The sequence below is a fragment of the Calypte anna genome, chromosome 4A (genome assembly GCF_003957555.1).
Source record: "Calypte anna isolate BGI_N300 chromosome 4A, bCalAnn1_v1.p, whole genome shotgun sequence".
NCBI classification, from domain to species: domain Eukaryota; kingdom Metazoa; phylum Chordata; class Aves; order Apodiformes; family Trochilidae; genus Calypte; species Calypte anna.
This window is the reverse complement of record NC_044248.1, coordinates 28,623,500-28,645,610: the sequence shown is the minus strand read 5'-3', so window position 1 is coordinate 28,645,610 and position 22,111 is coordinate 28,623,500. Positions and strand designations below refer to the sequence as shown.

The 22,111-nt window shown below is 43.2% G+C and overlaps 2 protein-coding genes across 3 annotated transcripts in view; one reads left to right on the top strand and one right to left on the bottom strand.

The window, feature by feature from the left end:
• SH3RF1 (SH3 domain containing ring finger 1) overlaps positions 1 to 3,862 on the bottom strand; it is a 78,222-nt gene extending 74,360 nt beyond the window's left edge. The window contains exons 1-2 of one of the 2 annotated variants that reach the window (XM_030449694.1): positions 3,745 to 3,862; positions 1,699 to 2,187 (exon numbers count right to left, since the gene is read on the bottom strand). In XM_030449694.1, the coding sequence (XP_030305554.1) occupies positions 1,699 to 2,085 (387 nt within the window). In that variant the 5' untranslated portion in view covers positions 2,086 to 2,187; positions 3,745 to 3,862. Of the gene's footprint in view, positions 1 to 1,698; positions 2,188 to 3,332; positions 3,686 to 3,744 lie in introns of those variants that run through there. The other variant, XM_030449693.1, reaches the window with a different exon arrangement.
• On the top strand, positions 2,598 to 21,821 carry LOC115598293. Its single transcript, XM_030450310.1, has 6 exons — positions 2,598 to 2,620; positions 3,052 to 3,466; positions 4,738 to 4,856; positions 6,405 to 6,502; positions 17,827 to 17,842; positions 21,689 to 21,821. The coding sequence occupies exons 1-6, from the start codon at positions 2,598 to 2,600 to the stop codon at positions 21,819 to 21,821; spliced, it is 804 nt and encodes a 267-aa protein (XP_030306170.1).
• The last annotated feature ends 290 nt before the right edge of the window (positions 21,822 to 22,111 follow it).

The following is a 22,111-nucleotide window of genomic DNA, read 5'->3' as shown; positions in this document are numbered from 1 at the left end:
CTAACAAGGCTTTGAGAAACCCTGAAGGGCAGTCATTCACATATGCAGTACACCGCTGCACTGCAAGCCTATTTGGAGGAGAAGCAGTCTTTGAGAATACAGTTATTTACAAAGGTCAACACAAAAATATATAAAGATGTTATATGGCTATTTTGCTTTGTGTTAAACTGAAGAGCTTTTTCAAATGCAAGGTATCGTGGTAAACACCTGAAGTTTCTGGTGAAGATCAGACACATCATTTTCTCTCATCCCTTACCAATTAAACTATATACAGAGCAAAGCTCATTAACAGGAAGTGTCACGATAATTATTATTTTTATAATCTAAAGTAAAGAACATAATTGGCATCTCTACCAAGCAGAGAAAACAACACTATCTAATGGAATGTGTTTTAAGTCTTCACCAAAACTTGAGACATACCTAACATGATTTAAAGATTCCAGTCGTTTAAGTACAACTGAGACGCAACACTGTAAAGCTTCCTTCTTTGGTTACATAAAGTATATCATTTAGCTGTGTTTTAAAAACTAGTCCTGCCAAACACATGTTTAATCCCTCTCCTTGAAACTCCAAGACAATTCTTAGGCATAATATAAATTTCACAAGAAGGAAACCACCTAAACCATTCAGAAACTCCACTTCAAACACAGGAACTCTAAATGGACAAGCATCACACCTTTCAAAGCAGCTGTTCTGCCTTGTCATTAGATAAAACAGAGCAAGGTCAGCTATCTCATAAAATTATATTTCCCGATACAAGTCTAGAACAGATAATCATAAATGAGGTTACTCAGTCTTGACTGTAAGGTACCACAGTCCACAAGTTGCACAGAACCCAAGAAGGCATGAATACAGATGGAAGGCAATGTCTTCCCATCAAAGTACATAGATTCTCCAAATTACTTTTAAAAGAAAAAAACTGAGAAAAAGCTAATTAAAGGGGTGAGGACTGAGGGTATAAATAACTTACCACACCAGAGTAATGCAAAGATTTCTTTTTAAAGAAAGAGAAGGCAATGGTTTCTCCTTAGAAGACAATGGCAAAATCACTGATTTCAACAAGAACAGAACTTCCCTGCTCATGCTTAACATCTGTTAAATCTAATACAAAGGAAATTCACTAATAGTTGGAATCATTAGAGGAAGCACAAGAGCCAAAATAAAGTCTCTAATCTTGCAGCTGACAAACCAACAATTTCAACCATACTCCACAGGATGTTTATCCTTAATAATTACATAAGCTCTCTCCATACATTATCTTGATATATTTTACTTCTTTTTAATAAAACATTTAAGGTATTGAGACATTTTTCTTCTCCTTTACCTCAGTAACTGAGAGTTTTAAGGATGCATGTTACTAGTACTTATGTAAAAGTAAACCAATACCAGTAAGACTATTGAGTTGAGCTGGAAGGGACCTTAAGGATCAGCTGGTTCCAAACCCCCTGCTACAGGCACAGACAACTTCTTCTAGACCAAGTTACTCAAAACTCCATTTGAACTGTCCTTGAACACTTACATGGAGGGGGCATCTACAACTTCCCTGGTCAACCTGCTGGAAATCTACAATGTTCTCAAAAATACTGTTTTGTCATATTTACTGTCTTACTGCCATTATCCTGAGGCTATCAACAGTATTGAAAGGGTGTAGGAAAAGATATGACTGCAAGAAAATATTGTCAACCACATGGTACTCACCCTAACTGGAGGGCTCCGTGCTTGCACCCTTTGCTGCTGTCCAACTTGAGAGCTCTGCAGGTCCTTTGATCCACAACTAGCTACAGTGTTGATGGGGACCCTTAAAGCATTTGTACTACCAGTCCCACCACCAGCACTGGGTTTTCGAGGCCTCTGTTTAATGCCATCCAGCAGTCTAACCAGCAAAATATTACTGGGAAGTTCGTCAACACTGCAGTCCACTAAAGTCCTGCACTCTGGGCATCGAAGCTCATTTCGAGAACTCACGATGCCCAGGAGACAGCGTTTACAGAATGTGTGTTGGCAAGGCAAGACTTTTGCAGAAGCATCAAGGCGTTCTAAGCAAACAGGACACTCTAACAGATCCAGCAAAGCTGATTCATCCATTTTCTTTGTATTACTTATGTAAAGAACAAATCTTTGCAGAATTTGTGTCTTTTGAGCACTCCAAGGGTATCATGTTACATCCATTCCTCTTCTGACTGTACTCTGAAATTTTAGAGGGGTATAAAGCATTAATAAGCTGGAAATAGAGTCAGCAAGACTATTTTGTATGAAGATGTTCACACAAAGAGCAAAATAAAAGATCTCTAGGCTAATCCAGTAGGTATTTTCAATAAATTAAATATCTATCAATATATCAAAACAACAATAAATAATAATAGCAATCTACACTGGCATATCTATTTGGCTAAAATATTCCAGCAAATGCTCACAGTTAAGATTTTTAAATTCAAGTCCCCATAAATTTTAATCTTGAGAGATTCTACTATCTCAAATTACTCCAAAATTGCTATCTCCAGTACAGCTTTATAATAAAGATTTTTTTCATAGTTCTTGCTTAATCCACCTGTATTACTCAACATTTATTTGAAATCATCTTTTTCCACACCACGACGATGACCAAGGTGACTACAACTGGGTCCAGAACAACAGAACACAGCAATAGGGCATAGCAAAGGGAATCTTTAAGCCAAGACTAAGCCAACAGCAGGCTACATTTCTGCCATTTCTGTGAAAAGTAATAGCAGCACATTGCACACATCAGTCCTGAAAGCAGCGCTTAGCTCACAGGGTTTTAAGCTCACTACAGACACTGGCAAGGGGGCTCGCTACAGAGCCGCCTTTAAGAAGCATTTCAAAAACTATCGCCAAGTGATTTACAGCAGGAAGTGCTACTGCCATAGCGTTAGGACAACACGAGTTCTGCGCATGCAGGCACGGAGGCAGAGGCAAGCCTTCAGCCTGCTCCAGTGTATGCAGCGAGGGGCTGGAAAACGAGAGGGGGGAGGGAAAGAAATCGCACCACCAAAAAGCCCCCTAAAAATACCACTCAGCGCTATGTCACCACAGGTTGCTCCATAGGGGAGAAAATGGCTTGTTTGGTTCGGCAGACCCCATCGCTGTGCGCCCGCCGTACTGGGAGCGGCAGGGCAGCCCCAGCCCAGGTCTCTGCCCCAGCCCTTCCCGAAGCAGCACGGCTGTGGCCCCGTCCCACCCCTCGGGGACTGCCGAGGCCAGGCTCCGGAGGAAGTTGAGCGCCTCTACCCAGCCCCCGCCGCCGGCCTGCGGAAGCGGTTCGCTCGGCTCCCCGGGCGCAGGACGCGTGTCGAGGCTCTCGTCCTCGCACCTACCTGCTTTCGGGCTCCACGTCCATAGCTGCTCCTTTATATATTTGTATTTCCCCACACTCCCTTTTAAAAGCGACTCGCAGGCAGACCCCGCGGCAGGCGGTACGCACCCCTCCGCGGGCCCTCCAGAGAGAAGGGTAAGCGGGGCCGGCACCCCCAGTAGATGCATCCCGCAGCGGGGCGGGGGGAGGAGGCGAAGGAGGCAGGCTCGGGGCACAGGACTGTCATCCCGCCCCAGGGCGAAGAGGGGAGTGGAGGGAACGGGAGGGGAGGGGAAGAGAAGGAAAGGAAGGGAAGGGAGGGTCGGGCCTGCGGCCCCTCCGCCAAGCTGAGCCGATCCGCCCCTCAGGGAGAGCGGGAGGGTCCCCAGGGAGCGCGAGCACCGCCCCCGTCCTGTCCCTCCCTCGGCTCTCACCGTGTAGCGCCGCAGCGTGCCGGAGGGGCTGCGCTCCCCCGCTTTGTTCCCGTGAGGAGCCGACACCGGTGCCTCTCCCGCCGCGGCAGCACCGAAGCTCCCGTCCCCTACCCTCCCCGCCCCGCCGCACAGGGCTGACGCGAGGGGCGGTACCGCCCCGCCCGGCACCACCCCGACGAGGGGGTCGGGGGAGGGCGGACCCCGGCCCGGCCTGGCCCGGCCACCTCCCCTCAGCGGCAGCACCCCTGTCAGGGGAGCGGGTGGGAGCGGGCTGAGGCGGTCCTTCCCTCTTCTCAACCGCCCCCTCGCCAGGTGCTGTGGGGTGGGACGAGTAGGGATACACCGTGCCAGGGGAGGAAGCGCTCCCTGAGTCGGTTTGGGAGCTGGGGGAGGGTGGGGCGGGGCCGCGCCGGCACCTGGGGCTGCTGCCGGCAGCGCGGGGGCGACAGTGGAGAAAGCAGGCGGGTGGGCGGAGGCTGCCCCCCCCGGGCTGTGATAAATCAGGACTGGAGTGCCAGACGGGGTCTCGCTAGGCCCCAGGGACCGAGGATCTGGGGTGCCCGTAGGCTGCAGCAGCCCGCGCAAGGAAACGCTCCTCAGGCGGAGCGGGCTGGTGTGGGGCCCGGGGGCCTCTCCCGGTGGGGCGCACAACCCCTGTACGCCTTCTGCTCCCGGCGCGAAGGGCGCAGCCTCCCGGCGGGACGGGGCATAGCCGGGGAGGCGCGGCGGGTACGGCAGTGCCCGCCCGGGCCCTTTCGAAGCCCTCGCTGGTGAGGTCGGATGCAGTACCTAAAGCACTGACCTCGGGTGTGCGTTCCTCTCTCACGAGTAGCAGAAAGTTACTTGCTGCTGTTGCTCGGTTAAAGTGGGGTCAAAAACTGCCCTAAATAGGTTTGTCTCCTGCACATACACACACACACACACACACACACGCGTTCAGGAAATGAAGTGCTTGCTTTGGAAGCTGTTTTGGTGAAATGCTTCTCTTAAAAGACTGTCAGAATGAAGGAGGAAGTAAACCCGGAGATGCATATAAATTACCAAAAAGCAGCAAAAAGGAGTTTTAAAAGCCCCCACTTCTTGAATTGGATGAGGAACCTTGTCTACAGATGGTGAGAAAAATCTAGCAAAATGCGTAAATTTTGATGCTGGTTCTAGTTAAAGATTTCTGCTGCTACAACTCAAAAAGGAAGCAATCCAAAAGCCTCCTTCTGGTGTCTAGTTTTGACCTATTCAGATTTATTGTCATTCTGAGAACTCTGTGTGTATATAAAAAGCGCTTTCCCCTTCCCCCCTTCTATTTTCCCCTTTTTTGTTTTGTTTTTTTTTTTTTTCTTTTCCTTTTTTTAGTACGGGTTGTGGTTTTTTTACATTGATAACTTGATAGGCTCTTCCATCTTACTTTCTGGATTTGCTGTTTTCCTGTGGTAATGATGCAATTTGATTATTAGAATTTCTAAATATATGCTCACACAGAATCTCTTCTTTTAATTATTATTAGAAATTCTGTAAGTGCTAAAAATCTACAGTTCATTAAGTAATAAGTTTGCCTCCCCCATGAATTCCAGAGTTTAGGAAAACTGATATAGATGGGATTCTGGTCTGTGTCTGTGCTTTCTGGGGAGTATTGTAACATAAATAGAAGGGTATAAACATCAGATATTTAACAATGTTCTTATGTCTCAGTAGTATTCCTCTGTGTTGCTGTTCAAGTTTTGCAGCTACAGAAAGAAGGATATACAATATGTTTAAAATAGGGTCTTGGTGAATCTGAACAGAAGTTCATCTCACAATTGGAATTCACTTTTAGCCATAGCTTTTCCAAAATCAAGGTTGTATGTACAAATTTGTCAGCCTTAACAGCATAGTTTTATAAGCAGCGCAGTTGTTGTCTGAACTTAATTTGCCGTCTGAGGAATGTAAAATATTTATTAAAATGGTAGAGGAATTTACAATACAGGTGGTGGACGAGGGAAGCAAGATTAAAGTTCAGGGAAGCAGAATAAAAAGATCAGCCCTTTATAAGGGCTCATCTTTGATAATGTTTTATGTAAAGTCTGTAAATTCCTGAATATATTTTGGGATACTAACCAAAGCAGTAAACATTCTGAAGAGTATCAGATAAATATGTTACTTCCTGAGCAACAGCAGTAGTTAATTTTCAAACAAAACAATCTATGTAAGAAACTATGGGGGTGCGTGCTGGTGTACGCCACTGCCCTCTTACGGATGAAGTGTTTGGCTTGGAGTGGCTGGAACAGGCTGACACCATGGCTGAAAGGGACACAATTGCTGTTAAATCGAAGTGTTTATTCAGTCTCACTTCCAGCCACAAACAAGGAACTGTACTTTGCACAGTTTAACACGAAGAGACCTCCTATCTTGATGCCATTCTGTTGTTACGTACAGCTCATTACTGCTTGCATAACTTTTACTAAGTAATTGATTCAGAGAAGAGATTGCACAGGACAGAGAACCACTAAAACTACAGAATTGAGTGAAGAGGGCCTCCAATTACTCAAGTCTCTGGATTTCTAGAATCATGTCTATTAATATTTTTTCATAGTTGTAGAAACCTATTTTACACATTTTTACTGTAATAAATTGTACTTCTGAAGTTGGTTTTCAGGCACAAGTTTGCTTTTTTTTTTTTCTTCCAATGTATGCTGTTCCTATTCATCAGGAAGCCATTGGGTCAAGAAAGAAGCAAAGGGCAACATGCAGAACAGCAACAGACAAAGTATTAGTAGAAGAACTGGTAACTCCTGTTTTCTCTCTTTTTTCAGTGTTCTTTGTCCAGCATCCTTGGTGCATTAAACCCACTATGTCCTCTGTGTTCCTCCTTCCGTTTTGCTGATAACCTTCTTTTTCTTCTGTGGTCAAAACAACCTAAAGACCTCCCCATGCTGTTAGCCTTCTCTGCCAGAACAATCATAATTTCTGTTCCTCCCTAAAACTTGCTGTAATTATTCCCCCATCTACCACATTTTCAAGTATCCTTACTTTTTCCCCTGTCTTCAGAATGCGAGGCAGTTTATGTTCCGCCAAGTTTGGGCAACACTGGCTAATTGCTAAGTTGGCAGGCTAACAAGAAGAGATACCTTGACCTTTGCAGCACCCTTTTCCATAGGAGGGACTTTACATTTTAGATATTTTCTGGATATGACCACTCTTTTCCATAAAGCCTGTAGAATCTTAATATCTTTACAAATGTTGTGTTAGATTTTGCCAATTAATTATAAGTAATTAGGAGGAGGGGCTAACAGTTGTATTCTAAAATAATTTAAATCTAGTTCCTTAGGAAATTTAACGAAGAAGTCATATGAGATGTTTCAGAATGGGATTCCACTTGTTAGCATGCAAATCTTTGGAACCATACAGACATTTGTTAACTAATGCACTAAAGAGCAAAAGCACTACATGCACCAAAATACACTAATGCACTGAAAAGCAAAACCAGATCCAGTCTCCATTCTAATACTACAAAATATCTACAAAGATTGTGACCCTGACAGCAAGGTAGCCCTGAAAAAGTGCCTGAAAACATTGTTAGCAATGTCTATATTTAGACTGATAAAACCATGGATGGACCACTCATTGGATAAGGAACTGGCTGGATGGTCACACCCAAAGAGTTCTGATCAATGTCTCAGTGTCCAAATGGAGATGTGTGACAAGTGGTGTTCCTCAAGGGTTGGTACTTGGATCAGTGCTGTTTAACATCCTTGTTGGTGACGTGGACAGTGGAATTGAATGCTCCCTCAACAAGTTTGCTGAGGACACCAAACTGTGTGGTGAAGTCAATACTCTGGAGAGGAGGGGTGCCATCCAGAGGGACCTTGACAGGCTCAAGAAGTGGGCTTGTGTAAACTGTGTGAAGTTCAACAAGGCCAAGTGCAAAGTTCTGCACCTGGGTCCAGGCAATCCCATGCACAAATACAGGTTGGGAGGAGAACAGATTGAGGACAGCCCTGAGGAGGACTTGGGGTCAATGGTGGACATAAGTTTAACAAGACCCGTCAGTGTGCTTGCAGCTCAGAAAGCCAACTGGGTCTTGTGCTGCATCAGAAGAAGCACAGACAGCCAATAGAGGAAGGTGATTCATCCATCCCCTCTACTCTCCTCTTGTGAGACCCCACCTGGAGTACTGTGTCCAGTTCTGTAGCCCCCAACACAGGAAGGACAAAGAGCTCCTTGAGCGTGTCTATAGGAAAGCCACTAAAATGATCAGAGGACTGGAGCACTTCCCCTGTGAAGCCAGGCTGAGGAAGTTGGGGTTGTTCAGCCTGGAGAAGAGGAGGCTCTGAGCTTTCCAATACCTGAAGAAGGCCTACAAGAAAGCTGGGGAGGGATTTTTTGCATGGGTGTGTAGTGAGAAGACAATGGACAATGGTTTAAAATTTGAAGAGGGGAGATTTAGGTTAGATATGAGGAAGAAATTCTTTCTTGTGTGGGTGGTGGGCCACTGGAACAGGTTGCCCAAAGAAGTGTTCAAAGCCAGGTTGGATGCAGCTCTGAGCAACCTGGGTTTGTGGAAGGTATCCCTGCCCATGCAGGGGGGTTGTAACTAGATGATCTTTAAGGTCCTTTTCAACCCTAGCTATTCTGTGATTCTATGAAAACAAAGCTGTATAACTGAGTGCCAATTAGAGAAACCGTGGCCTGTGAGAATAGGTGTATGAAGGCAGATTTAATTTACTTGTGAATTCCATTCTTAAAGTATTGAGATTACTACAAAAGACTGAGAGGTAATAAGAATCATGAAACAAGAGGTGTTATATCCTATCAGAAGTAAAATGTAAGAGTTGATTTTGTCTTGTGGCAGTCATAATCTTAATTTTTTTAAATTACATTTTCAGGAATTAATTTTAACATTAAGCTTATTTATACTGAGAAGAATAAGCAAGTTTTTGTTTTAAGATACATTCTTTGTACTGAACTATATTTATATCTTTTTTTTTTTTTTTTTTTTTGTAAGTAAATATGACATTTCCCCATTTGTAATGATCACATTAGCTCATCTTTCCCTGCAATATAGGTCTCAAGCACAGACCCGAAAGGTTAATTTGCTTGTGAAAGTGTCCCTGGAGATGTAGGGGCAATACTCTTTCAAAGGTCACAGAAAATTCCCACTGACATCAGTTTAGTAAGAGTTTACCACTGATGGCCATGCTGATATTGCTGGATTTCTCTTGGCAAGAGCAACAGATAGTGAAGTGTGGCCAGCTTTCTGCAGTCTCTGACAGAAATGAGCAAGGATGTTCCTCGATTACTTTGTTCCTTGTCATTAAAGAGCTGGGAATTTCTTGGAGGGGTTGAGAGAGTTGCAGTTTGATCTTGGGGTTTGGAGGTTTTTGTTGGTTTTGGGTTTTGTTTTGTTTTTTTACAAGAAAGTGTCTATGCTGCAGTTAGTGCTAGCTTTAAATTGCCTATCTCAGTTACTGCTAGTGGAATTCTGGCAGCATGTCAGTTTGCTGGAAAACTTGAGTTTTGTGCTACCCCTTCTGCACTTGCTCTGCTGTGAACTAGTCATAACTAGATCAATGGCTGTAATGCAAGTGTATTACTAGGGCTTCTGCATCCTGCCAGAAGGATCTCTGATGTTCTTGTATTTGTGAGGAGGCAGGAGAAATGAGCTGTGCTTTCAGTATGTTTTGGCTTGTAGTTGTACTCTTTATTCTCTATCCTAGGCATCTAGCTCGGAGTGTAGACAAAAGTTGCCTGGCTGCATCTCAAACCTGACAAGACAGAGATTGTATTTGACTTTTGATTACTTTATAGTTTCCTTTTTTTCTTAAGGAGAGTATATTTTGTGTATTTATGTTGTGAATAGCTTTCTCTGACAAAGTGAAGCTGGCATTCCACCTTTGCACGTATTAATGCTTTTGCAATAACTTAATTTGCTTCACAGTGAAGGAATATGCAAAAGAAAAGCTGTGGCATTAGAGAATAAAAATGTTACAAATTCTCAGTGTTTAGGTGAGCTCTTTGTTACCTCAAGACATTTCTCCCAGGCTAGTCACAGGAAAAGGTTTGCTGGGCTTATGGGTATTTATAATTCACATCACTTAACTGCTGCATCTGCTGCTGTTTAGGTCATCAAGAACTTGATTTAAATGCTCATTTTGCTGATGAGAATGTTGTGCCTGCATCTTGTTAGACAGCAAGCTTAAAAAAGTTAAAGAATCATAGAATCATAGAATCATAGAATCATAGAATTGGCTGGGTTGGAAGGGACCTCAGAGATCATCGAGTCCAACCCTTGAACCACCGTTGCGGTTGCTAGACTATGGCACTGAGTGCCACATCCAGTCTTTTTTTAAATATCTCCAGGGACGGAGAATCCACTACTTCCCTGGGCAGCCCATTCCAATGACGGATCACTCTTTCCGTAAAGAAATTCTTTCTAATATCTAACCTAAACTTCCCCTGGCACAACTTAAGTCCATGCCCTCTTGTCTTGTTGAAAGTTGTTTGGTAAAAGAGCCCAACCCCCACCTGGCTACACCCTCCTTTCAGGTAGTTGTAGAGAGCGATGAGGTCTCCCCTGAGCCGCCTCTTCTTTAGGCTGAACAACCCCAGTTCTCTCAGCCTCTCCTCGTAGGGTCTATGCTCGAGTCCCTTCACCAGCCTGGTTGCCCTTCTTTGGACCTGCTCCAGAACCTCGATATCCTTCCTGAAGTGGGGGGCCCAGAACTGGACACAGTACTCAAGGTGTGGCCTCACGAGGGCTGAGTACAGGGGCAGAATCACTTCCTTGGACCTGCTGGCAATGCTGTTCCGGATACAGGCCAGGATGCCATTGGCTTTCTTGGCCACCTGGGCACACTGCTGGCTCATGTTCAGCTTCTTGTCGATCCAGACTCCCAGGTCCTTTTCTGCCTGGCTGCTCTCCAGCCACTCTGTCCCCAGCCTGTAGCGCTGCATGGGGTTGTTGTGGCCAAAGTGCAGGACCCGGCACTTGGCCGTGTTAAACCTCATCCCGTTGGAATCAGCCCAACTCTCCAGTCTGTCCAGGTCCCTCTGCAGAGCCCTCCTGCCTTCTAGTTGATCAACACTCCCCCCCAGCTTAGTGTCGTCTGCGAATTTGCTGATGATGGACTCAATCCCCTCATCTAAATCATCAATAAATATATGGAACAGAACTGGGCCCAACACTGATCCCTGGGGGACACCACTAGTGACCGGCCGCCAACTGGATGCAGCCCCGTTCAGCACCACTCTCTGGGCCCGGCCCTCCAGCCAGTTCCTAACCCAGCACAGGGTGCTCCTGTCCAAGCTGCGGGCTGACAGTTTTTTCAGGAGGATGCTGTGGGAGACGGTGTCAAAAGGCAAAGGAGAATGTTTATTTAAAGAAATCAGACTAGATGGCACATCTGTGAACATTTTGGAAGAGGTACAGAAATGTAAGAACCCATTGCCTAATAAGTTTATTCTAAAACCAGATTATCTTTTTTCTTACTTGCATGCAGCTAGTAAGCAGCAGATTGTATCTGTGAGTCTGCAGAGTAGGTCCTAATGCTCCTCAGCCTGTCTAGAGTTAGTGGTATGCCCTCAAGGGATGCCAGATTTTCTTTTCATGGCTTTTCTAGGTATCTCCCTATTTAGAGCTGCTCTCCCAAAGATTCATAGCTGATTTGAGGTGTAATTTTAGAATTACTGGCTGCCCTAGACTTTCTGAAATGCTTACATGCTGTTTTAATAATTTTCTATATTGTTAGTAAATTTTAAGCTATTAATGTTTTCACCACTTGCAAAGGCTATGTACAAGTCATGAGGTAAAGCTTCTTGATGACCTGGCCCCTGTGCTTCATATGAACAGAAAACTGATACACATACAAATATTTAAGTAGAGTTATTGTGTTACTGACTCCAGACTGATATCAGGCAGAACTGTAATCAGCCACTTTGAATGTTTGTGGGCTGGAGTGACTAAACTCCAATTTTATCTTTGAGGAAGGTTGTCACAAATGCTCGGAGCTTTCAAAACACAAAGAGATGAGACAAGTTGTGGACCCCAAACTTTTTTTTTTTTTTTTTTTTTTTTTAATACATGAAAACATCATGACAGATACTCAACATTCATAAAAGTTACTTAGTCTTCATCACCACACCTCATTACCAAAGTATCTGAAAGAAGCTGAAAGTCTGGAGCTGAGAGAGGGAGCTCGTGGGCGTTGGGAGAAGTCTGTATCCATCATGTCAGGTCTACAGTTCCTAGATTCTGTCTTTTGTGGTATTTTGTATTTCTAGAAATGCACTTCAGCTTCACTCTCCAGAGTCATGTGAGACAGACAAACCTATTCAGTGTCATAAATAGGGAAGAATTCACAGTCCTGTATTATTTTATCTAGAGAGATCCTCCATTCAGATTAACCCTTCTGGAGTAAACATCCTTGCCCAAAGCCAAAGAGACCTATCCTCAGAAATTAATTCTCAAAAAAGTAGCAGACTAGAACCTTTGACCTCCTCATATTTTCCAAAGAGGTCTTCAGAACGTATTTTCAGTTGTTCTAGATGATAAATTTTCAGGTCCACTTGGAGCACAGGCTGTGTGGCAAGTGACTTAGGAATATTATTTCTCTTATGGGCAACTGCACAACAACATAATGAAAACAGACATTTCAGTGGGTTTTAACACCTTATTTTAGGTGTCTGTTTTAAAGAGCAATTACTGGAAGTGCATTTACAGAGGAACAACTCTTAAAAACCACTTGTGCTTTTGTGGTCATTAAAGCATAAGAGGTGTATAGTAACAGCAATGATACATGTCTGTACTGTGGCTTCTGTGTTGTATGATGAGTCCTGCAGTTCCTCCTACTGTCCTCATTAGGAAATCTGTTGCAAAGTACCATATTTACTTCACCTACATCTCCTCTGCAGTAAGAGTCAGTTTGCATTTTGTCCCAGAACAGAGTCCAAGTGTAGCTGTGCCATACTCCCAGGCTTAGAAGCAGGTTCGGTACTTCTGCCAGTACAGAACCAGTACTGGCAAGGTACTCTAGGATAAATATGTGGCACCTTTCTATAGAAACTCACAGAATCACCTTGGTTGACCTACAGGACCATGGAGCCCAGCTATTAACCTAACACTGACAAGACTTTAGTTAAGCCACATCCCTAATACTATGTCTATATGACCCTTAAATACCTCCAAGGATCGTGACTCCACCACTGCTCTGGACAAGCCTGTTCTGATACAGTGTCTGATAACACTTTCAGTGAAGAAATTCTTTCTAACGTATAATCTAAACAACCCCTGGTGCAACTTGTGGCCATTCATTGTCCTAACACTTGTAACTTCATTGAACAGATTAATCCCCACCTCTTGACAACCTCCTTTAAGGTAGCTGTAGAGAGCAATAAGCTCTCCCCTCAGCTTCTTCTCCAGCCTAAAAAAGCCAAACTCAGTCAGCTGCTTCTCACAAGACTTGTGCTCCAAATCCTTCATCAGCTTTGTTGCCCTTCTTTGGACACACTCTAGTAGCTCGATGTCCTCTCTATACTTAGTTGTCCAAAACTGAACACAGTACTCGAGGTGCAGCCTCACCAGTACAAGGGTCAGATCACCTCCCTGGTCCTTATGGCCACACTATTCCAGATTTGCCATTGTCTTTCTTGCCCACCTGGGCACAGTGCTGGCTCATGTTCAGCTGTCTGTCAAACAGCCCAGGTCCCTCCCTGCTGGGCAGCTCTCCAGCCACACCTCCTGTCCTGGTTTGGACCAGGATAAAGGTGGTTTTCTGTTTCTGTACTTTCGCTTTTAGCTAAGTCCCTTGTAAGTAGTTGCACTTGGTGAAATTAACAGCAAGTTTCTCAGACAGTGTGTGTGCTTCGAGGACTGATAACACTTGATGTTTATAGTTACTGCTAGAGACTGGTATGCAGAGCCAAGGACACTGATCAGCTCTGAGGAAAATATTTTACCGTCCAGGAGGATACAGAGGTCCCACCTGAACCCTCCTTTGGGGAGGAACAGACAAGATAGATGCCAGAATTGACCAGAGTATTCCATCCCATATATGTCACACTCAGTATAAATTTGAGGCATCACGTGGGCCGAGCCAGATCTTTTCCTGATTTCCTGCTTCCCTTCCTTCACCCGGCATCCTGAAAGGATCCTGTCCGTTCGTCTGCCTGTGGTCCTGATCCGTGCCAGCCCATATCTGTGTGTTCCTGCCTCCAGTTCCCGACTGCTGCCGACTCCAGGAGTCCAGCCTGGACTTTCCCAGGGCTGCCCTACAGCCTCGGTGGTGACGTGAGAGTTATTGGGGGAGAGGGGGGAGGAATGTGGTTTCCATTTTCCTGTATATTTGTATATATTTAGTAATTTTACCTATTTATCATTACTGTTTCATTAAAGTTGTGTAGTTTAGTTTCCAACCCATAAGTCTCTCTCCCTTATTCTCTCTCCTTTCTCTATCAAGGATAGAGAGACATTAAAGAGAGCGTCTGTTATTCGGTTTAATCGCCGGGCCAGTGTTAAACCGTGACACCTCCTCAAGCTTCTAGCTCTGCTGGGGGTTGCTGTGGCCAAAGTGCAGGAACTGACATTTGGCCTTGTTGAAACTCATGCAGTTGGAGCCTGTCCAGGTCTGTCTGTAGATCAGCACTTCCACTCAGCTTACTGTCATCTGCAAATTTACTGAGGGTGCACTCTATTGCCTTATCCAAATCATTGACTGATAAAGATGTTAAACAGGAGTGGTCTCAGTACTGAGCCCTGGAGGACACTACTGGTGACCAGCCACCAGCTGGGTTTAACTCCATTGATCCCAACTTCCTGGGTTCAGCAATCCAACCAGTTTTTCACCCAGCAGCGTATGGCTATCCAAGCTCTGAGCAGCCAATTTCTCTGGGAGAATGCCGTGGGGTACTGTACCAAATGCCTTATTAAAGTCAAAATAGACAACATCCACAGCCTTTCCTTTATCCAAGAAGAATGTCACCTTGCCATAAAAGAAGATCAGGTGGTTTGTCAGACTCATAGTACTAGACCAAAATCTACAAGAAGAACTTTTTTGTTTGTTTAAATATTAAATTAAATGATTTTGGAATTTTGAGTGCTGCAGAAGTTCGATAGTTAGAAAAAAAGAAAAAACACCCGGTTATGTTCGTTCTTAAAAGTATGCTCAACCAGTTTTTTTCAAAAATATTTATTTACTTAAAACATCATTTTCCTACTAAAACTGCCTCCCGGGCAGAGCAATCTGACAGGCAAGTAGAATTATCAGCATACTAGCTTTTCAAACACCACTGCCACACTTAAGCAGTTCTGTTGTGGTATCAAATATACATGTGTGATGAGATTTTGTAAGAGTTTGTGTACAAGGATATTCTGAAGGAAAGCTTTTAATTATGGGAAAAGTAATGTAACCACCATTACTTTGGTGGTTTTTTGCACAATCACTATAATTCCAGAGGAGGTCCACAAAGTTGATTAGAGGGCTGGAGAACCCTTCCTGTGAAGACAGGCTGAGAGAGTTGGGGTTGTTCTGCATGGAGAAGAGAAGGCTCTGGCGAGAAACTTATCCAGCAGGGCCTTCAGCACCTGATGGGGGCCTACAGGAGGACTGGGGATGAACTTTTTATAAGTGCATGCAGTTACAGGATGAGGAAGAATGGTTTTAAACTAGAAAAGGGTAGATTTAGGTTAGACATGAGGAAAAATATCTTTCCTGTGAGGGTGGTGAACTTGGAACAGGTTGCCCAGAGAAGCTGTGGATACCTCATCCCTGAAAGTCTTCAAGGCCAGGCTGGATGAGGCTTTGAGCAACCTGGTCTAGTGGGAGGTGTCCCTCCCATGGCAGGGAGTGGAACAAGATGATTTTCAAGGTCCTTTCGAAGCCAGACCGTTCCATTATTTTATGATTCTGCTACCATAGTTCTTCACAAGCAGGGGAATGTAGGAGAAGAAAAAACCCTTTTGTTCTAGAAAATAAGATTAAGGAAGTGAGATAAATTTATGGAGTATTTGTGGCACTACTTCGGATTTCTTTTATAAAGCTTAGGGCTTGGCTTTTAAGTTGATGAAGACACTGAGACACAGAAAGAATTCTCTGAGGCTGCTAGAGTTATAAGGCTATGTAATCACTTTGGGATTGCCAAAGATTTTTTTTTTTTTTTTTTGTAGATTTGTGTCACTTTCACTCCCACACATCTGGCAAAAGACCTCTCTGCACTGGCTTAGTTGAAAATCTTATCTCATAGATCATTACTAGCAATACATTCCAGCCTTTGTGCTTACTTATGAAAAATCAGCCTGGAGGCACTGATTTTGTGGTACTAGGAATTTGAGCTGTAAAATATTTACTCACTAACACACACACATATGAAAAAAAAAAAAAGCCTCAAAACCAACCCTCTAGCTCACTCTGTGCAGCCAGCTCTGAAAATGTAAATCATATCAAACCAACTCTCAGGGCCAAAGAAAGCAGACAGCTGGATTCCATCCCTTTAGCTAAGATTCAGCCCTTACAGACCTCTTAAGTACACACTTTATATGAGCTATAGTCAAACTCATTTTCAAATCATGTTTTCCCCAATGAGAGCAGCAACTCTCTGCATGTGGATGTGACTAGGACACTGACAATGGATAAGCATGGCAAAAAGCTGTTAGCAAGCATTACTGCAACCTGCTCATGTTTGCTTACCATCATTCTTCTCTAAGGTTACACCTACACTAAAAAAGGGATGTATTTACAATCCATGTCACAGTCCTTAAATATAGCTAAGGCAGCTGTGCTTAGAACAGTTGTCAGCAAATGGGCTGTGATAGGTGTTTCCCTCAGTGCTAGTTCACATTAGTCAGTGAGAATTTTTCTGGCAGTGCATTCTGGACACCTTCTTATCTATGGTATTTATTGTGCTCTCCTTTATGATTGAGATGGGAAGCACAAAGGCAGAATTACCTCGTACTTTGAAGACTTTGCAACTAATAATGAAAAAGACTGGAAAGAGATAGCAAGACAAATAAGGGGAGATAATGACTCTGTAAGGTGTAACTTAATTTTGGGTATTTTTATTTTCAGTTTCCCAAGTGAATACTACTTCTGCATGTGTGGAAGTATTTTTTAATCTGTCCTGATACATATCCACATACACTGCCATCTAGAATGAAGCTAGTGCATTATAGCTGCTGTGGGAACCTTAACTCACTTTCATTGACTTAAGGAGGATTAAGTCAGAAACAATACTATTTTAATGCCATTTTTTTGTATTTACTTGGCAAATACTGTTGTCAATTTAAAGTTTCCCACGGGGGGTGTCAAGAGGTCATGGAAATTTCTCTGGGCAATTGAGGGACAGTGGTTGAAACTTGGCCTCCCTGCTACTCCCTTCGCTGTTTTTCTTCATGTCATTAGTGCTGTACTCAGCACTTTTGCCCCATCTTCCATTAGAAGAGGGAGTGAATGAATGGAAAAATGTTAGTGAGAAATGGAGGCAAGAAATATAGAGAAGGCTTCCCTGCTGTTTTATTTGGCTAATTCTAAGCCTTGGTAACAGTAAACTTAGTCACAGAAAGTGAGCAGAGAATATATTGTTGAGTTTTGACAAAAAAGCCTCCAAGATGCTTTCAGCACATTTTTTCCCCAGTTTCTCCAGCTCTATTATACTGCACAGTCCTCTGTCCATGGAGAAGGTCCAACACTTCTGACCTCTCTTTTATCTTATGGAAAGGAAATACAGTTCCCTATGGCTGAAAAAGCATCAAGGTTTCACTTGCAAAAATGAAGTACCTGCAGTTTCCACAAACATCAGAGTGACTGTGAGGGTGCAGTATATATTGCAGGCACTACTAAGACAAATGCAGAATGGAGGGCTAGGAGAGACACCCCATATTTTATAGGTCTAGTATGTTAGGCTTCTGAAGAAAATACCTGCATTGAGGTATCAAAGACAAGTTTTTTAAAGCTGTTGACTTTGTGTCCTGGTTTGGGCCAGGATAAAGGTAATTTTCTGTCTTGTAATTTTGCTTTCATCTAAGTATCTCATAAGTGGCTACACTTGCTGAAATTAACAAGTTTCTCAGTCAGTGTCTGCTTCTAGGACTGATAATGCAATAATGCTCAATGTTTGTAGTTACAGCCAGTGACTGGTATGCAGAACCAAGGACACTGCTCAGTTCTGAGGAACATTTTGTGCTCCAGAAAGAGAAAAGGAGTAAAGAGGTCACACCTGCAGCCCTCCATTAGGGAGGACTGGACAAGACAAATGACCACAATTGACCAGAGTATTCCATCCCATACATGTCATAGTATAAATTTTAGGGATCATGAGGGTCAAACTCCTTCCTTCCTTCTCTTCTTCTCCTGTCCCTGTTTGCTTCAGCATCCTGGGGGGATTCTGTACGTTCATCTGCCTGTGGTCCTGATCTGTGCCAGCCTGAATCTGTGTGTTCCTGCCTCCAATTCCCAACTTCTGCTGACCCCAGGAGTCCAGCCTGGACTTTCCCAGGGCTGCCCTGTAGCCTCGGTGGTGACGTGAGAGTTACTGGGGGGAAGGGGGAGGAACGTGGTAACAATTTTCCTGTATAGTTGTATATATTTAGTAATTTTTACTTTTCATCATTACTGTTTCATTAAAGTTGTGTAGTTTAGTTTCCAATCCATAAGTCTCTCTCCCTTATTCTCTCTCCTTTCTTTATCAGGGAGGGGAGGGGGATTAATAGAGAGCATCTGTCATTTGGTTTAATAGCTGGGCCAGTATTAAACCGTGACACTTTGGAAAGAGATCTGACATGTTTCATACCATGGATTAATGTGATCTCTCTAACAAGCCCCCATGGTTTATCATATGATAAACCCAGAAGTTTTACCACTGCTAGATTTCAGTTATATCTTTCTCACATTTTTAACTGCTTTAAGGCAGAATAAAACACCTGAGGGGACTTTTCCAGCAAGAAAGACCAAAAACAGTGTTAAGTACATTACAACTCAATTAATGCAAGCTAAACACTATACACTACACAGATTTTGCTCCTCAGCAGGCCTACTTCATGTTGTATGTTCATACATATGTTTCTCTTCCTAACACTGCACAAGCAGTCTTGCACCACCCTTGACAGATGAGCTTTAGGAACTGTTACAAAATGGTTTAAATGAGAGCTCCGTCTGTTACACCCCATCCTGATAGAAATTGCTTTCGCTGTGGCAGAATAAGCAGAATGGAAGACGTGTTCATATCCTCATCAGCTGCAGCTCAGAGTCTGGTGACTTGGCTCAAACCCATCTCCTCAGCACTTTAATCAACTACACTTTGCTTTATGCCAAAGTGCGAGAGTGGGCGCACATTTCCTTTTGCTGGTCCAGATAATCATCAGCAGAGCCAAAGAACGGACAGCTGAGACCAGGAGCATCTTAACAGATGACTGGGGTTTGATTCAAGCTTTCTTTAAGTTTTACTGGGAGGAGGGAGGCTTTATGACCATGCTCACCCATGCTCTGCTCTAGTAGATATGGCTAGATACTGGTGTGTATGGTGGAAAATCCAGCTGTTACTGATCCAAGGTGACTGGTTGCTGTATTATCACTGCACAGTTAACAAAGGCCAAAGGCCAGGACTGAACTTCTCTTCGTTTCCCAGCTGGCAATGCTTAACCCTACTGTCTGTTAGAGTCAAAATTTGCTAGAGTCTTTTCATGAACAAACAGGATTGCACAATATAGAAAAGGTAATAGCAGTCATCAAGGAAAGGACCTGCAGCAAATTAAGTGAATACAGTGAATTAAGTTACTCAGGGCACTGTGATCATTAACTGATGTACTGAAGGCCACAGTGGAATGGCATATACAATTCAGTGCAATCAGGGTTTTCAACAGCTAAAAATCACGAGAGATATTTCACTGCTATGGAAATAATTCTCCATTTACATTTACATACAGCTCTACTAAGTAAGACTTAAAGCATAAAAAACCAAAATATACTAAGATTTCTTAGAATTAAATAGGCATAAAAGTATGTCCAGTGTTGAGTCCAAGTTTAGTGTTGAGAAACTTATCTGCCAAAATCTTCACCTTTTTATTTCTCTTACAAAATTTGAAGAACAAGACTCAAATACTCCAAACTGCCAAAGTTACCAAAAACTATCATCAGCAGGAGAGTATCAACAGAGTGTGCTACAGTAATGTCAGAGTAGATGCATTTTATTACTGTTTCTTTAGACATCTCTATCAAGATTAGTCACAGATCCATACAGAGGAAAAAGAGGCATTTAGAGGAAGTACAACAGCTACAGCAGTTTATAAAAAAGGAGACTGACCAACCCTTTAAACAGCGGTCAGGTTGGTATAGCTCCACAGCAGATAGAGCTGTATCTCATTATAAATGGCATCTTGTGTTTTCTGTATTTTCTGTATCCTCATAAAATCAATAACTTCTTCTGAAAAAAGGGTACATACCTTACTTTTGGAAAACTACTCAGATAGCATTTTAAATAGTTTTAGGAGCAATAAAACAGACAGTGGACTGGAGAGGCAATAGAAAGAAAAAAATCATCCCTGAAATATTGCTTGAGATTTAAAATTTTATTAAGAGAGATAGAACTGCAGAGACTACCTAAAATTTGACTCTTGGGGAGTTTTACCCTATACTGAGGTAGAACAAAAACGCATACTTCATCCATTCCCCTGGCATAAGATTACCATCAGGACTGTCTGCAGAATAGAGCAAAAATCAGGGTATGTCAAGGACCTGATTATGGCTCCATTATCCCCAGAGCCTGTCTGCATCAGCTTGAGCCACAGTGCTATTTAAAACTGGAATGTATTTTCTCCTGCCTGCCTGCAGTCCCTTAGGGAGCATCCATCATCCCAGCAGATGTGACTCATGCAGCGTCCTGGCCTCACACTTGATACAGTCAACCTCAGGGATGACTTGTGAAAGAACTGTCACAGCCATCCTGAGACTAAGCAAAAGCTACTTTGCTGGAGTTTCCCTACTGTGCAGCCAACCTGGTTTTGGCTTTTGGTGTGCAGCTAATGTGAAAAGACTCTCCTAATCTTTGGCTCTGTGGGTTTTTAAACGGTACAATTAAAAACAGAGTTTGTGGAAGTAGCTGATTTCCATCTTGGTTTAAAACTGCCTTGGAAATAAAATCTGGAAGAGTGCACTAGATCAAAGGTGCTCAAGGCAAGCAATTTAGCAGGACCAGCTGAACTCCTGTGTGTGTGTCTCATAAGTAACATAAAGTTAATATGTCTTCATGGAAGCAGTTCAGTTAAGGTTGTAGTTGCTAAAGAAGTGTTTTTAAGATTCTTGCACAAGCCAAGTGTTCAAAGTACTACTATTTGAATTTATGGACTCGTCACGTCAGCTGGAAAACATACCAACTTGGAAATGCATTTCAAGTGAGTATTGCATTAACACATAAATTTAAAGGAAGAAGCCCTTTATGGATTTTAAAATTAATATTTACACTCTGCAAATTGCTCCATCTAAACTACTATGAAAAAAATGGCAAAAAGAAGTGTTCTAGGAATGGTTTCTATTTTATTCTAAATTTTAGTCTACATTGCTTGTGAACAAGTGTTAAAATAAGATTTGAGAAAGCACACAATTATTTTGGAAGAAAAGCATTTAAAAGGATTGAAGAATCCAATTTCTACCTTTGAATTTAGTTTATCGCAGTTAGTAAAATTACATACAGCCCAGCTTCATTCGAGCCTTGATGCTGTGCTTTTTAGTGGAGAGGTTTAAATCCCGTCAGTAATTTAGTCACAGGCAAGCTTCTACCCCCCCCTCTGGCTGAGTCTGATACAGAGTCCTACCATACACAACATCATAATGGTGCTAGAAGTGTCATACTGTGTTTTATTTAAATTTCCATCTAGCCATTTGGGGAAAACGGACATAGCACACCATCCTCTCCTATCCCCCAGGAAAAGGCCTATGAGCATTGTGTGACTGATACAAGCTGAGGAACAGCCTCAAGGCTTGTTGCCCAGTCGAGTAAGTTCTGATATGCCCTGCCCACTCCGGTCCCGGTCCCGGTCCCTGGCTGAGGTGGGAGGTTCCGTCGCCCCGCTGCCCGCCATCGGCTGCCGCCTGGCGCTTGCAGGCGGTACCGCAGCCCGCTGACAAACCCATGGAGGCTTGGTATTTGCATTCTAAATGTTATCATAAGAACTCCACAAATCATCTCTTCAGTTAAGGATTGTCAGAGTTTTGAAAGGGTGTAGTTTGCCCTGAAAACAAATGTGGAAAAAAATAATCTTACAAAATGTTTCTTTAAGTTTTCAGCAGATAAAGGTAGGGTTGTAAATCTTTAGAAGAAAAGGATTAGTTGAGAAGGCATATTTGAGTAAATATAAACCATTTATAAACAAATCGGATCAAGGGGAGACAGAAGCACTAAAAGATGAAATGAG